Consider the following 16,994-nt stretch of genomic DNA (forward strand, 5'->3'; position numbering starts at 1 on the left):
AAAAAAAATCAGCTAGACATGGAGGTGCATGCCTGTAATCCCAATGAGGCTGAGGCAGGAGAAACACCAGTTCAAAATCAGTCTCAGCAACTTCCCAAGCCCCTGTCTCAAAATCAAAAGGTCTAGGGATGTGGCTCAGTGGTTAAGAGCCCCTGGATTCAACCCCTGGTACCTAAAGGATCAAGAAAAGAAAAAAAGTAGCTTACCCCAGTTCTTAGATATCTGTGAAGCCTGACCCTTTTTTTTCAAGCAGATCTGTCTTCCTCCAAAACCCTTGAGTTAACTCAATCCCATTCTACAAAAGTATAGAAAGGAAGGCATCACAAGGTAGAAAAACAGAGTACAGTTAAGTCCTAAACTTTAAGGGTCACAGGAAGCCATCTTTCAACTTAATGGAATCTAACAAATTCAGTGAAGCTTCTTTCACTTGGTAGTTTGTTAGACCATTTAAAAGGTTAAAAGTTTGGAAACATAAAGAGGAGTCAAAATTACAGTGTGACATCTCTTTTATATGACTTGCTGTGAGGACGCGCTCATACAGGTGCCTTTCCTTTGTCTTAGGTGTGATTTGAAAAATAGAAAAACACTCTCTTGGGGCTGGGGTTGAGGCCCAGCGGTAGAGCACTCGCCTCGCTCATGTGAGACCCTGGGTTCAATCCTCAGCACCACATAAAAATAAATAAACAAAATAAAGATATTGTGTCCATGTATAACTAAAAAAATATTTTAAAAAACACTCTCTAAAATGCCTTACCTTTTAAGCATTTTCTGTCAATTATTTGTACATAGTTTTATGGCAAATAGTTTTATTTTCATTTTTTATTTTTTGTGGTACTGGGGATTGAGCCCAGGGGTGCTCTACCACTGAGGTACATTCCTAGCCCTTTTTATTTTTTTTTAATTTTGAGACAGGGTCTTGCTAAATTGCTGAGGCCGACCTCAAACTTGTGATCGTCCTGCCCCAGGCTTCTGAGTTGCTGGGGTTTGAGGCATGTGCCATCATGCCCGACCATAATTTACATTTTCCCCCATGCTCTATCTGACATGTAGTTAAACATATTTCTAGACACCTGAATCATGCAAAGATGTTCAGTAGCACTATTTGCTCTGTACTTTATTGTATTTCTGCTACTTTAAAGGGCTAATGAGTCAAAATCAGGTTTAGAATGATCCAGATGGGGATCCTGATTATATTTGTCTATGTGCCTTTATAGGAAATGTGCAGCAAGTGTGTATTTCCCAGGTCTGCTAGTGTTAAAGTGCAGCAATGCATCCTCACTGATACAAGAATAAGTTTTGTCTACCTGTTATTGCTTATAGATATGAGCAGCCTCATCAAGCTGGAGAAATAGCCAGATAATGAGGCAAAGGCAAAGATAGTACATCTCACAAGAGGAAACCCATTTTGGACCAAAAGCAATGAAATCACTTATAAATTATATTTAATGACCCCAATGAAATTTTCTTCTCCAGTTATATCTTATTTAAAGATATATGTAGGCAACAACCAAGGCATTTCTTTCCCTGCCTGCTTTATACAGAATTGGCTATAATTTTATTGAATTCTGACTTTTTTAAAAAAATAGCAATTTGTGTTGTGCTTATTCTCATGGGTGATTTTTTTTTTTTTTTTTTTAATGCTAGGATATTGGAAAAGCCTATGAGATTGTCTGCCAAGAAGGGTCTAACTTAAACCCAGACCTTGGAGAACTGGTGGTGGTTCCTTTGTACCCCAGAGAAAAGTGTGCACTATTCAAGCCAATGGATGAAACAGAGAAGAAATGCCAAGTTTATCCAAGAAGAGTGGTGTTGACCACCAGCTCTGGGGAATCTCTGATCTGGAGCAACACAGTCAGATTTGTTATTGATGTGGGTGTGGAGAGAAGAAGGGTAATTATCATCAAAGAGATTAAATAATGTGCTGATGATCACGAAGATCCACTTTCTTGGGTTTCCACCATTTTGCTGGCCAGAAAGTGAGAATGCACCGTTGTGTCCTGGATTCTCTAAATTTGGTCACACATGCAAAGAAGAGTGATGTTGGTAGTTTGGAAACAAATTAAACTGATTGAGGTACCAGAGGAGGCTTGGAGAAAAGACAAAACGTTAGCATGAGGGTAGTAGTTCTCTTTGTCCGTGTATTTTCTTTTGATAAGGTCCCAGCATAGGACACCTAAACGTATCTTCTCCTGTGTACATCTAGATAATTTTTGGTAGCCCCTTTATCAAAGCAATTAGCATCTTGCCCAAGGAATTTACTAGAAATCAGAAGTGCACCATCTTTAATTTTAGCAAATATTGGCTTGCAATGTACTAAATTTTTTAGAACATATATTGCTTGAATAAAGCTATTTTAGATAAGATACCTTTATCAGTCCCTTTAAAATAAAAAAAAATTATGGAAAATGAAAATAAGCTCTCAAGCTCCAAAGTCACTGGGACTAAAGATATCATAGCCTTTGAGAGCTGAAAGGGAATTAGCAAATATTGATTCATTTACCATTATTAGATGTTGAACACCTAAATATCCTTGTGTTACTGTGACAAAAAATAGTCCCAAAGGTTATGAAGGTTCCCTTGGAGCCAGTTAGAGTTGATCTTGACTGAAGTAGTCCACCATTCAGAGAACCCAAGTGCTGCTTGCCCCTGAAGTCATTCGTAAAACTTGCTGTTCGTGCTGTCTGTGGTTTCTTATAGTAGGTGTTGTACCTGAGAAAGCTTAGAGCACACGATACATCAGAGCATTACCACTAGGAGCAGCAGCGCTTTTCTCCATGTGGCTGGAAAGTTAGCAGCGCTAGTATCTCAGCAGATGGTGCAATGGCCCCCAAGTTCTGGAAGCCGCAGGGAGAGCAGACAACCTTCCAGCCATGTGTTGAAGCACTTGCAGTTCCTGTTTCATGGAAGTGAACTAATAGTAAATGCAGACAAAGGAAAGGCACCTGTATGAGCTCGTCCTCACAGCAACGTGCAGCATGGCATGGTAGTTGCCTGAGGCTAACGCTGCTGTCTTTCCATTAAAGGTGTACAACCCCAGGATCAGAGCCAACTCCCTCGTCACACAGCCCATCAGCCAAAGCCAAGCGGAGATTCGCAAGCAGATTCTCGGGGCATCCTCTTCAGGTAGCACTGCGGACACAGAAACCAAATGCGGATGTTTAGATGAAGGCCACACAGAGGCACTGAAGTCACTTTCCTTGATTTCTTATAGGGAAACTTTTCTGTCTGTACACTGAAGAATTTGCCTCCAAAGACATGAGGCCACTGAAACCAGCAGAAATGCAAGAAGCCAACCTAACCAGCATGGTGCTCTTCATGAAGAGGATTGACATTGCAGGCTTGGGCCACTGCGACTTCATGAACAGGCCAGGTAGCGGGACCTGGGGGCCACAACTTACCTGTTGATCTCCTGCCCTCTCCAGTTCTGAGAACAGATGGCACCTGGCAGTGCAAGCAAAGGCATCTGGTTGGGTCCAAAGCATTTCTCCCATTAGAGGCAACATTCTCTGACAGAAGCCCCCAAACCTCTAGGAAGCATCTTTGCTGTCACTGGGTAATATCTGCCACTGACCACTGGACTGTCTAGGCCTGAGAAACAGGTGGGGCAGTGGAGTCTCAGAGTGCAGGGGAAGATGGAGACAGCACCCCTGCAGCTCAGAGATTCTTGGAAGGGATGTTTGAAGGCCAGTGGTCCTTCCTTATGAGCCATGCTGTCTCCTGAGGAAGAGCCACTAGAATTCCACTCCTTTATAGTTGAGGTCAAACTCCGACACAAGGGAGGTGATGTTCTTAAACTCTGGGTGGAGTTACACTCTGAGCACGCTCCTCCTGAGCATCTAATGGACACACTAAGAACAGCCCTGCCCTAGCACACTTCTGGCTTTGTCCCTTGAGTCCATGCCTTGTCAGGACCTGTGCTGGCCACCAAATGCTGAGGAAAACCCCCAGAGCAGGCAGCACCCAGGCCAGAGTGGCTCAGGGTACTTGGGGGAGGAAGCAGACGGTGGTTCCCACGCATTCCCACGTGGTTTGACCTGCCTGTGCTGGGTAAACCCCCTCAGCTCTAGGCACAGCATCCTGGCATGGGGTCACTTGGTTTTAAATGTCAACAGCCAGCTGGTGGTTTGCAGGCAGCAATGCTGTGCTTATTCCTATCCACTTCAATACCAGCCTGTCCCCGCAGGAATAACAACAGTGACATTTATATGGCTGGTGTTTAGTATCATGTGAAACAATTTAATATAGCGACCCTGCGAAGGGAGGGCTATTATTTGCTCCATTTTACAGATGAGGAAACTGAGTCACAAAGAAAGGAGGTAACCCACTGCCATTGAAGAAGGTGAACGTCAAACCCTGGCAGTGTAGAGCCCTCCTACCACACTGCCACCCGCTTGCGACTGCCCCTAGCCCCAGGCCCCGTACCCTTGCGCCTGCCACTTTGCCCCCTGACCTGCAGCTTGCCCTCAGTAAAGCTAAGGGGTGTGGCTTCTCCTGGGAAGGTCCCTGGCTGAGTGTGGCAGTCCTTGGCTGTCATGTTAGTTTTCACTTGGGCTCTATGTTAAAGGAACATCCTTAATTTTTTCAGCACTTTAAGCTGGTGGTTGTGATTTGCACTTTACCAAAGATGTAAATGACAGCCTCCTGGCCTGGGGGCTCTGCTATCTTTTTTGTTGTTGTGGTTCTAACTAGTTACACATGACAGTAGAATGCATTTTGACATATTGTACTCAAATGGAGCACAGCTTCTCATTCCTCTGGCAGTACATGGTGCAGAGTCACTCCAGGAGTGTAGTCATACATGTATAGAGTAATAATGTCTGTCTCATTCTACCTTCCCTCCCATCCTCACAGCCCCTCCCTCCCCTCCCTTGCCTCTACACAAACCAAAGTTCCTTCATTCTTCCCCATCCCCCCACCCCACTATGGATCAGCCTCCACTTACCAGAGAAAACATTCAGCTTTTGGTTTTTTGGGATTAGCTTATTTCATTTAGCATCATATTCTCTAGTTCCATCCATTTACCTGCAAATGCCATAATGTCATTCTTCTTGAAGGCTAGTATATTACATTGTGTATATGTTCCACATTTTCTTTATCCATTCATCTGTTGAAAGGCATCTAGGTTGGTTTCATATTTAACTATTGTGAATTGAGCTGCTATGAACATTGATGTGGCTGCATTACTATACTATGCTGATTTAAATCCTTTGGGTATAAACCAAGGAGTGGGATAGCTGGGCCAAATAGTGGTTCCATTCCAAGTTTTCTGAGATACCTCTATAGTAGTTGTACCATTTTGCAGCCCCACCAGCAATGTATGAGTGTATCTTTTTTTCCACATCCTCACCAACACTTATTATTGCTAGTATTCTTGATAATTTCCATTCTGACTATGAAATTATGAATAATTTCCATTCTGACTATGAATCAAAACTACTCTAAGATTTCATTTCAAATCTTAGAGTAGTTTTGATTCATATTTCTCTACTTGCTAGAGATGATGAACATTTTTTCATGTTTGTTGATCAGTTGTATTTCTTCTTCTGTGAAGTGTCTGTTCAGTTCCTTAGCCCATTTGTTGATTGGGTTTTTTGTTTGTTTGATGTTAAGTTTTTTTGAGCTCTTTTTATATCCTGGAGATTAGTGCTCTACCTGAGGTGCGTTTAGTGTTTTCCATTATGTAAGCTCTCTCCACACGTTATTAATTGTTTCCTTTGCTGAGAAGCTTTTTAGTTTGAATCTGTCCCATTTATTGATTCTTGATTTTTACTTCTTGCACTTTAGAAGTCTTGTTCAGGAAGTTAGGTCCTAAGCCAACATAATGAAGATTTGAGCCTGCTTTTCTTCTTAATAGAAGTCTCTGTTCTAGTGTCTTAAGTCTTTGATCCACTTTGAGTTGATTTTGTGCAGGGTGAGAGACAGAGATTTAATTTTGTCTTGCTATGTATGATTTCCTGTTTTGCCAGCACCATTTGTTGAAAAGGCTATCTTTTCTCCAGTGAATGTTTTTGGCATCCTTGTCTAGTATGAGATAACCATATTTATGTGGGTTTGTCTCTGCGTTTTCTATTCTGTACCATTGGTCTACATGTCTATTTTGGTACCAGTTTCAGGTCTGGTATTATGAGGCCTCCTGCTTCACTCTTCTTGCTGAGGATTGCTTTGGCTATTCTGGGTCTCTTATTTTTCCAGGCCCCGTACCCTTGCGATTGCTTTTTCTAGTTCTATGAAGAATGCCATTGGGATTTGAATAGGAATTGCATTAAATCTATATAATAGTTTTGATAGTATGCCATTTTGATTATGTTAATTCTGCCTATCCAAGAGCATGGGAGGGCGATCTTTCTATCCTCTATTATCTTTTTCACTTTCTTTCTTTAGTGTTCTGAAGTCATTGTAAAGGTCTTTTGAGTCCCAAATATTTTATTTTATTTTTTTAGGCTAGGGTGGTTTTTCTAATCTCTCTTCCGGTGGATTCATTGCTTATGTATATAAGTGCATTTGGTTTATGGGTATTGAGTTTATATCCTGCTACTTTGCTGAATTCATTTATTAGTTCTAGAAGTTTTTTGGTGGAATTTTTTGGATCTTCTAAATATAGAACCATGTCATTGGCAAATAGTGATAGTTTGAGTTCTTCTTTTCCTGTGTGTATCCATTTAATTTCTTTCATCTGATTGCTTTAGCTAGAGTTTCAAGGACTATATTGAATAGAAGTGGTGAAAGAGGGAATCTCTGTCTTGTTCCAGTTTTTAGAGGGAATCCTTTCAATTTTTCTCCATTTAGAATGATGTTGGCCTTGGGCTTAGCATGGATAGCTTTTACAATGTTGAGGTATGTTCCTAGTATCCCTAGTTTTTCTAGTGTTTTGAACAAGAAGAGGTACTGTATTTTGTCCAGTGCTTTCTCTGCATCTATTGAGATAATCATGATTCTTGTCTTTAAGTCTATTGATGTGATGTATACATTTATTGATTTCCATATGTTGAACCAACATGCATCCCTGTGGTATTCTTGTCAGTTGTCACTTTGCACAAGGGACAGAAGTTGGCAATAGGCCTTGGAATCAGAGGGTCCTTAGGGTAGAAGCTGTACAATTTCTACTGTTTGCACTGCCTCTCTTCTATCATTTACCCAGTGGCACGAGTAGGATTTAGGGGCACTCAAGAAAATGTAAATGATTTTAGAGTTACTTTTTCCTCAAAAAAAATTTTTTTACAATACTGGTAGAATTTGGGACAAATTTTTTTATACAAGAGGATTTTATAAGTGAAGGTAAAGTATAAGCTAGGCAAGAGTCGGGTAAAGCAGGGTAAGGCTCAAGCAGAGAATGGCCGTTTCTGAGCAGAAAACAACAAAGACATGCTGCTTATGGTTGTCTTGGGAATCACCAATTTTTAGTAAGAAGAGGGTCACCTAAGGATGCTGACTTTGAAAATAAAAAGGTAAAGGGCTGGGGTTGTGGCTCAGTGGTAGAGTGCTCACCTAGTACATGTGAGGCACTAGATTCGATCCTCAGCACCATATAAAAATGAAATAAAGATATTTAAAAAAAAAGAAAAAGTAAAAAGACAGATGGAGTGCAGACAGTTTACCATCCGAGGAAGAGCAGTGTTGAAGTCCACAGGGCTGGTGCCTGCTGCACAGGGGCCCAGAAACAGCTGCAGCTGCCAGGCCAGCAAGAGTGGATCCTGCCCCTCAACAGTGCCCAGTCCTCCCCAAATCCCCCAAGGAGTTCCCTATTGAATTCTCCTAATAAATGTCTTGAAAAACCATTACTATGTTCCAAGAAGCCACTACTCCTCTAGGTGAGAATCTTTTTCGAAAATTTAAGATTTTCAAATTTACTTTTGGGGACTCTGGAATCTTCAAAAAAGGGTCATTACCTAAATTAGCAGTAGCTTCCTGGAACCAGACAAGCTCCTGTCTCTTCTAAATAGACTTCCTTCCCATGGCTGTTCCCCCCACCCGACTATCTGTCCTTGCAGTGAAAGGATCCTGGGCAGTGGTCCTGCAAGAAATATGCTCGCTCTCTCTCTCTCTCTCTCCCTCCCCTCCCCCCCCCCCACACATGCTGCCTTTGTGCTAAGTCTGTGGGAATAGACAGTGTCCCTGAAATCCAGGAGTGAACTAGAGGAGGAGAAATGTCCTTGGGCCGAAGACTCTGGCTCCCCAGACTTAGGGGATCAAGATCACAGTGTAAAAGGGGAAATTCTGGAATAAGGAGGAAGAGGCTAGAAGAGCTGAGGCCTGCAGGAAATAGAAGCCTGGAGGGAATGCGTGGAAGGACAACCTTGAGAGTTAGATTGCAAAGTGAGCTCTATCCCGCTGCTCTAGGGAGGAGAGCACGTCACCTGGCTAACAGCCAGGGTTCCTGTTCCTAATGCTGGGCTCAGAGCATACGTTAGCCGGCTTTTCTTGGCTCCTGGTTTCCTTCCCTAGAAAAGGGTTCTGGAGGCCTGACCCCTTCCTAGCTTGCTTAAATGATGGTGGTTCTGAAGAAACAGTCACTGAATGTGATATAAAGTTGTAAGATGTATGTGGCAAACTCTGATCCCAATTGATTTTTCTTATGTAGACATTTTTAGAGAGATAAAAGTGGCCATGAGTTAGGGAGCTGGGTAGGGACATGGTGGAAGGGTCAGAGACCCAGATAGGCTAGATGAGGACAGCAGTGTTCCTGTGTGGGGCTTCAGCTTTTAAACAGTAATGTCACCCTCTCAGCTTTTTCTCCTGGCCCTGAAGAAGGAGTCTGTGGTGGACGGGGGGTGTCTCTTCCACCTTCACTCTGCCTCGCTGGTGACACAGAGCTTCCAGTGCTTTGCTCTTGTAGTCAGTCGATGGATCTGCCACAACAGTCATCCAGGAATCCTCCTCTGTTCTAACCCCACTACTCATCCTGAGGCCCAGGAATCACAACCTGTTGATGTCCCAGCCTTCTTCCTGCTCAGGAAAGGGGATATTTGGTGGACTGTCATGAAAGGAGAGGAAAAGGCAGGCTCAAATGTCATTCTTAGAAGCCCAGCTGTGGGGGTACTAGGGGACCCCTGTGTGCTCTCTAGGGCCCCTCTGTGCTGCTTTCTCGCTGAGGCTTAAGCCGATAACTGGGGACAAAAGGAACACGGTGGCCATTTATTTTTGTCCTCTGACAATACCCACACAACTATTTTCTGCTGTGCTTGGAAAAATATAACTGGATTAAATCTGACTCATCATTTTGGAAGCTAAATAAATAAATAAATAAAAATGCTTGCAGCTGCTGCATTTAATTCAACATATAATTGAAATGCACAAACGCAGCAAACTTGTTACCCTTTTCTGGATTCATGAACCATGTGAAAATGAATTTGGCATAACTAGGCTACAGGCTATTAATTGAATTCCCTTGATATGGACCTCTTTTTAAAAAACAGGGTTTTTTCTTCCCTGGCTGCATGAGGATTGACCTCCATCATGAATGACACAGCCACTAATGGATCTGGGTTAGAAGGCTCAGGATCAACTGGCTATCTCAGTGGACCCTTGGAAGGCAAGGATACCTGGTCAGGAATTTGCAGAGAAAAGGGGCCAAAATGTATCAGATTACACCAGATATTGTCTTTGTAATCAGACTCAGAATTTTTGGTGGTGGCCTGACAACTGGCTTTGGAACCTGATTCCTTGGATTTGAAAAGAAAAATGAACCTAACATAAACTGCCAGGCATGTAAGACAAGACCAGGCCTCCTGAAAATGGGAAAGCACAGGCAGACGGAGGCTGGGGCTGCAGGGGCCTGAGCTGGTTCAGGTGGGGAGAGGGAGGGAAGATCTGCAGGGGCTTCCTCTGTGGGCAAGGTGCAGATTTTCCACCAGAGGACTCATAGATCCGTTAACCACGACTTTCTGGAATCACATTTGTCATGCTAAAAGCCATCTGTAGTACACTAGAGAGCTGTATGTGCATGTTTACAAATCTCTAGAAACTTGGGGATTTGCTTTGAAACTTAGAGCGGTTTTAAAATTGTACAGTCTACGTGGAGGAGAATGGGAGAACACAGGCTCCACTGTGGCCCTCACCCACAGCCTTGCTGCAGCAGTTCCTGACTGCAGCCAGGACACCTGCATGTCACCACCCACAGCCTAGAGTTAAGCAGATACTCCACCACTGTACTGATGAGACCACGCCTGGGTTTTTAAGTTAAATACTATCATCTGTTTAAAGGCCAAACAGAACTTATTGCCATACTCAGCTGGGTTGTGTGTGTGAAAAAGAGGCAAGTATGCACTAACATAGTTTCTGAGAGCCAGTGTTTGGGAGCATCTTAGAAGCAATCAGTTGAGAAATGTTACAGAAAGTAAAAACACAATCTGGCAGGGATTTTAAAAGGCACAGAGTGGACGTAATTTAATATGAGGATAATCAAAGTAATTGGTTCACAGAGTTTAAATTAATTAACATATGTAGGCCCCTTAGAAAAGTGACTGGCATATAGTGACTCCCCTCTGAGCTTTGAAGTGCAAGGCCAGTAGGCCCTGAGCTACAGAAGGGCAATTTTCATGGCTGTGGAAAACAGATAGTGAGCCATGGGTCTTAGATGTCACCTCAGATCACCTCTGAGGCTGCCCAGGGACAGTTGTGGTGGATGACAGCAAGCACGTGGGCCCTGGGGCCTACTAGGGTCCAGTAGCAGCTTTGCCAGCTCCCGGTGAAACCTCACATGAAGTCCTCATTTCACAAGTAAGGAAATAGCTGGCTGGCCACGTGGCTTTGGCAAGTCACTTACCTTTGCCTCAGCTATAAACTGAAAGTGAAACGTCTACCCACCTGCATCATGAGGTTTTTGAGAGGCACGGAGGAGACATTTATGCACAGTGGCTTCACCTTGTATGGGACGGGCAGTGGAAGTGCAGTTCCTAGAAGAGGGGACAGCTATCATATCCATTACTGGGGGTGGAGCCACTTGTAATTTTTGAAGTGGCGGCATTCATAGTGCCCTGTTCTTGAGGAACACTGACAGAAGTGTGCCCTTTGGAAGGCTGGTAGTTCCCCCAAGAACACCAATAAAGGCAGACACGTGTGGGAGATGAACTAAGCATCTTTCTTGCCTGCGTGGTCCTTTCTGAGGCCTGGGCTGGTTGGTGATGTGGCTTGAAGAGAAAGAAAATTCTGGGAGTTGCCCATGACTGTCTATTGTCTGCTTATGTTTTCTTCCATGCCATGGGCAGGAGCAAAGCTGGCACCTGAGGGTTCCCAGGGCACAGCTAAGCTTGGCCTAACTGGACACTGCCATTAGGGCCAGGGCTGGACACAAAAGAATTCTGGCTCTGAGAATCAGGGTGTAGAAAATGTTTCTCTCCAGTTTACCATTGGAGGCCACGTTACCCATAAAACCCTCTCCATCTCTAATGACAGATTGAGCCTTAATTTTCTGCCCTTGCTAGTAAAAAGGAGGCTAAGGAACATGGCCAAAAAAGAGGGACAGCTATGGCTTTGGGGACTACTCACCAAGAGACTCCTTGCCCTATGGCTGGAAATGCTTGCCCACTCCAGACACGAGAAAGCGTGGTGCCCTGCCAAGTATATTCCCAGAAATAATAGTAGACTAAAGCATTTACATTTATAAAGTTACTGACATAAATTTGCATAGTATCAGCTACCTTGAAAGGAACTGAAAGTTTCTGAGTCATTTTGGCAAGTGAGGGTAGAAGAGATTGTCATAGCAAAGGTGACCTAGCTGGAGGAGTCCTGCTGAGCCCCTGAGGGCACAGATGCCCCTGCAAAGGGAGGAGCCCTGACTGGGATCCTTCCCTTTTCACACTTAAAATTTTGGCATGTGTTTCAAGAACACAGGAAATCTGCTGTGTGAGGCTGTGACAGTGCAGCCCTGGGACCCCTCACTTGTCCTGTGCTTTTGCTCCAGGATAGCCCTGCCTCAGCCCCTCAGCTGCTGGTGAGCTTCAGCCTTGTTGCAGCCTTTCTGCTGATGCCCTGGAAGAAAAATGCAGAAGTGTGTTGAAGGGTGGCATTGGGGATTCTGTGAAGAAAGGACACACGGAACAGCAAAGAAATGCTGTGATGATAGATAGCCCTTCAAGTTCCTGTGAGCGATGGCAGCTGACAAGGCCCCTGACCTTGCAGTGAGCTTTACCTCAGGCAATCAGCTGCTGTTGCCAAGATAGCTGAATGAAGACCATGTTTTGTTTGAAGTTGCCTTTGGACTGCCATGAAGAAGAGGAGGCATGCTGCCTATTTTATAATCCATTACCTACTGTGGACTACTGTCATACAGCAACTCCTCTAAACCCTTCTGCTTTTTAGCTAACATAGTTTCATGGGCCACAATGGCCAGATGTCTTAAAATATAGAATGTAATATTAGCAAATCCTGCTCAGGTATCTATTAGGGTTCCTTCTAGTCTGCATTAACTCATTCTTTCTGAAATGAAAAAAAAAAAAACATAAATATCCTCTCTGTCATTAGGAACAGGAGCAGAATCATGAAGTCATTTCTGTTCCTAACTCTGTATGCAGCCAACTCAACTCCAGGGAATAAATATGAATAGTGGGGACAGAGCCTGGTTGTCAAGCCAGAATCTTATAGGAACAATTGCCAAAGATCCTGTAACTTAAGAGTGCAGCCGTTTTGCTGATCTATAGAAATTTGTTTCAGTGATTAACTTTGTACTCCCAGCCCCCTCGCTCTGTTCAATCTAAGTTGCTAATTCCTGCACCTGTTCTTGCATCTTCTCTAATAGTTCAGCTCTTCCCTTTCATGTCTCCCTTGGCTCCCTACAGGACTCCTGAACTTTTTTTCTGAGTAGCTCGACTGTTCCTTCCCAGAATTGCAGCCTTTCAAGGTGTCTTCTTTACCAATTTGGTTAGTCCAAGGGCCCCCAAGATTATGAAGTAGTGTTCCATGTCAGCACCCAGGCAGGAGGGCAGCCAAATCCATGATGTAATGTTCTTGAGAAGCCATGATTTCTGCTCAGTTTAAAATTCTGATGTGAAAATCAGAATAGGAATATTTAGCATCTTTCTTCCCAGGTGGGGGTTCAAGCTGTGCTTTGGTCCTCCTGCTGGTGTCAGGTGGTTTCCTACTGCCCTCTGGCCCTTCCCTTGCTTTCCCAGCACTGATATCTTGCTCCAACTAGTTTATCAGAGGTTGAAATCATCTCTGTTGGTGGCTCTGCTCTCCTCCAGCAGGGCCAAAGGTGCGGTGAGCTGCAGCACAGTGTTATTGTTGTTGCTCAGACCACACTAGTGGTTTCCACAGCTTTGCTGTTGGTCTGTCAGTGGTGGGGTCTGCTCAGCTCAGAGCCTGGACTAGGTTTTGAATTACTCAGTTTGCCTAAAATTCTGATAAATAGCTTAATGGTCAAAGTTTGGGCAGCAAGTAAGTACATTTTTACTATCTGTTACTTTGAATTCCCAAATGCAGACAGGTTAAATTGCTTCTCAGGGCCCCAGTCTTCGTCTCCCAATACCCTGCACATACCGGGATTGAGACCAATGAAAGCTGGAATCCAGCACCTCTCATAAATTCTTCAGTTTCTGGAACAGCAGCTTTATATTGTGTGATTTGCTTCCTTGTGTGGACTTTGCTGCTATCCAAGTACCAAACAGGTGAAAAAACACATGTATTTATTTTAATATAATGATTCTACAAGAACAAAGAGAATAGATTGCTTTGAAGCAATGGATTTTTGGTGGAGATTAAACACGTATAATAAACACCATACCATTTTCAATGTTATATAAATCTAAAACAGAAAGGAATGGAGAAAGTCAGTTTTCTGTCTTTATTTGCACTGGCAATTAATTTTGAACATCCTGTCTACTATTTCTATCATCTGAGTTCTTTTTTCCTTTTTCTCTTTTTTTATGCAGTGTTTTTATGCATATTTTTTCATTGGATGTGAGGTATTGTATATTTTATCTTGGGCACTGAATATTTTTGTATTCCTACAAATATTTGTGAGCTTTGCCCTAGTTTGCAATGTGAACATTTCAGGATTTGCTTGGTAGATTTGTCTGGTAGCACCAAAGCAGTGCTCATCTGGTTCATGATTCTGTGCCTGTGAATCAGATTTTCTGATCTGGCTCATGAACACAGGGCCTAGCCTAGTTCTGTGTGGGTACCAGGCACCATTCTTTCTAGTCTTCTCTCACGACTCCCCCTCTGGCCTGAAGCAGTGCCTCATATGTCTGTGGACCTTACTCTGCTGACTGGTCAGGGAGGACTCTCAGCCCCATTCCTGTCTCTGTACACAGGTACTCTTAATCTGTGGGCCATGGCCAATGCTCCACCAGGGCTCCCCTCCCTGCAAACTGTCAAGGCATTATGTGGACTACCACCAAGCTCACCTTGTTAATTTTTACTCAGGAATTACTGTCCATGGTTGCCTGATGTTCAGCATCCTGCTACCTGTTGTTTTACCTATCTTGCCCATCGTTCACTTTTTTTTTTATGCAGGAGAGCAAATCCAGTACCTATTATGATGTATGAGACTTTGGGTTTTTGTTTTTTTTCTTTCCTAGCACCAGAAAGTTTGATGCAGGCACTAGAAGACTTAGATTATCTGGCAGCACTGGATAATGACGGGAATCTTTCTGAATTTGGAATCATCATGTCAGAGTTTCCTCTGGATCCACAGCTCTCAAAGTCTATTTTGGCATCCTGTGAATTTGACTGTGTAGACGAAATGCTAACCATTGCTGCCATGGTAACAGGTATTCCTTGATGGCTGTTCTTTTGTACTGTGAATCTGTATGAGGTATAGATTTAAATGATCCATTTGAAATTATAATTCCAGGAGTACAGAGCAGAGACAGAGATCCTATCATTTGAAATAATAGTGAAGTATTTTAGTAGATTAAGAAAGAAAAATTGTTAAAAATGATCTTAGTATGAAAAATCTAAATAAAAATCCAATTAATTTCTTAATCAAGCATGTGAAAATATACCAAATTTGTTTTTGCTCAAGGGCTCTGCGCAGATCAATAAAGTGTCACTAAAAGTTATTTTCCAAATACGTGTGTGTGTGTGTGTGTGTGTGTGTGTGTGTGTGTGTGTTCCTTTGCTGGCAGCACACAGACCAGCCTCTGGGCTGCAGCAAAACGTAGTCCTTAATACTAAGCCTGTCCTGCAATGGGGCTTCCCAGCTTCCTTGGAATATAAGCATGGTGTCAAAGCTATTATGCAGGCCTTAACAAAGAGGAGAGAGAATTATAGGATGACTGGCTCTAAATTTCTTTGACTTCTAAGTAAACAAGATAACATATTTATTGAGAGATCCAAGACAGATGAAGTTGTATAAACAATAGTGACCCTGCCCCTATGCATGCTGTGCCAAGATGGAATGTCCTCATTTCTGCTGACCGTGTGATCCTTGTGTTTTAAAGCTCCTAGCTGCTTTTTACATCTGCCTCACGGAGCTGAGGAGGCTGCCATGACCTGTTGGGAGACATTTCTGCACCCTGAAGGAGATCACTTCACCCTCATCAACATTTACAAGGCCTACCAAGACACCTCTCTGAACTCCACCAGTGAGCGTAAGTGGATGGTGGTGGCTCTCAGCTTCTACTTCCTAATTCCATCTTTTCCCATAGAAGGCTGAGTTCTTAAGTGCTGTGGTTTATCCACAACTGTTCTCTTCTAGCCCCACGGGCCACTGGGGGAGCACTGCTGGAGGCTCTCAGCACACCCGTGGTTTCCTGCTGAGTGGTGGGCTCTCATCCCATGGGGTGCGGGTGCGCTGCCACACATGCCTGCCTGTTTTTAGAGCTTTGGTACTCTGCTCAGCCAGTCTTCAGATAAAGTTTGCTTGGGGTGCAGTGACAGAGGGACACAGAGACTTGCGACAACATGGAACAAACATCTCTAGGTACCCACCCCCCAGGTCAGAGCTGTGCCATGTTCTTGCATAGCCTAGCACATTCACTCTTCACATGGAGAAGACACAGAGCACTGAAAACCAACCCTGCTCAAGGCATGAGTGGAGACCAGGCTGCTGTGCTGAGGGAGCTGGAAAGGATCTGTCTGGAGGGTGCCACCCAAAGCAGAAGGGTGTGTGCAGACACAGAGGCAGGAGCCTGTGACCTGAATGGCAGTGGTTACAGTAATTCCACAGGAGGGTACTAATGCCAAGTGACCAGAAGCTCCTATGCAAGACGGGCAGAGGGCAAAACAGCATGACAGAGGTTGGAGCCCACAAAGGCAGCCAGTGAGACGCTCCTCTCCTGAAGGAGGGCTTTTCTCTCTGTTTTCCATAAGGAATCTTTACCTCCTTTGCTTCAAAAACTGGTTTGAAAACTATGTGAAATGATGGGGGAGATGACAGCGAAGTGAAAGGCAACAGAACTACATAATCAGAGTTAGTGTCTCAGAGCTGAGAAGAAAGTTGTCAGTGGAGCCAGAAAGTACTGGGGGATTTGGTGGCATCTTTTGAGAACAATCAGGACAGGTGCCAGTGTCTGACCACATATGGGCTCTCACTGCAGCAAGCAGGCTTAAGTGGAAAGGACACAGTAAATGAGGGCCTTCTGCCCTCTGTGCCAAGGCCGTGTGCACTCCCAGCTTGAGGCAAAGCTTGAAGAATTAGAAGTGGCATTAAAGAGTAACCAAAGTCAACCAGGTAAGTGACTTCTAATAAAAAGTTGCAGCTATGGTAGATAGATGAGCTTAACTGTAGTATAATTAGCTCCCAAGTCGGCCTGGTAGTAATCCTTTTCTTATTAAATAAAATATGAAATATCTGCATGAATCAGAGGAACTTGTCTCTCCTTCCTAGTTTGATTAAATATTGTGGCCATGTACATCTTACTGTGCACATGAGATGGAAATGTAGATCTTAACATAATCTCTGCCTCAACCATCATGGATTAAGGGGACTTTTGATCAACATTGGGAACATGCTATTTCCCCAATGCACTGGGTTGCAGAACCTCGACAGCCAATCCCCCAGCCACCAGAGACCTTTGTCTCTGCTGTCTTCCTGCCACCCACTCACATGAACT

The 16,994-nt window shown here is 43.7% G+C and overlaps 1 protein-coding gene across 2 annotated transcripts in view; it reads left to right on the plus strand.

Annotated features, from left to right (window-relative positions):
- Dhx32 (DEAH-box helicase 32 (putative)) overlaps positions 1 to 16,994 on the plus strand; it is a 53,469-nt gene that overhangs the window by 33,487 nt on the left and 2,988 nt on the right. For both annotated transcript variants that reach the window (XM_071610823.1, XM_071610824.1), the window contains 5 exons: positions 1,645 to 1,890; positions 3,024 to 3,123; positions 3,212 to 3,370; positions 14,517 to 14,708; positions 15,381 to 15,530. In XM_071610823.1, the coding sequence (XP_071466924.1) occupies positions 1,645 to 1,890; positions 3,024 to 3,123; positions 3,212 to 3,370; positions 14,517 to 14,708; positions 15,381 to 15,530 (847 nt within the window). The remainder of the gene's footprint in view (positions 1 to 1,644; positions 1,891 to 3,023; positions 3,124 to 3,211; positions 3,371 to 14,516; positions 14,709 to 15,380; positions 15,531 to 16,994) is intronic.

Source organism: Marmota flaviventris, chromosome 4 (assembly GCF_047511675.1).
Source record: "Marmota flaviventris isolate mMarFla1 chromosome 4, mMarFla1.hap1, whole genome shotgun sequence".
In the NCBI taxonomy this organism is placed as follows: Eukaryota; Metazoa; Chordata; class Mammalia; order Rodentia; family Sciuridae; genus Marmota; species Marmota flaviventris.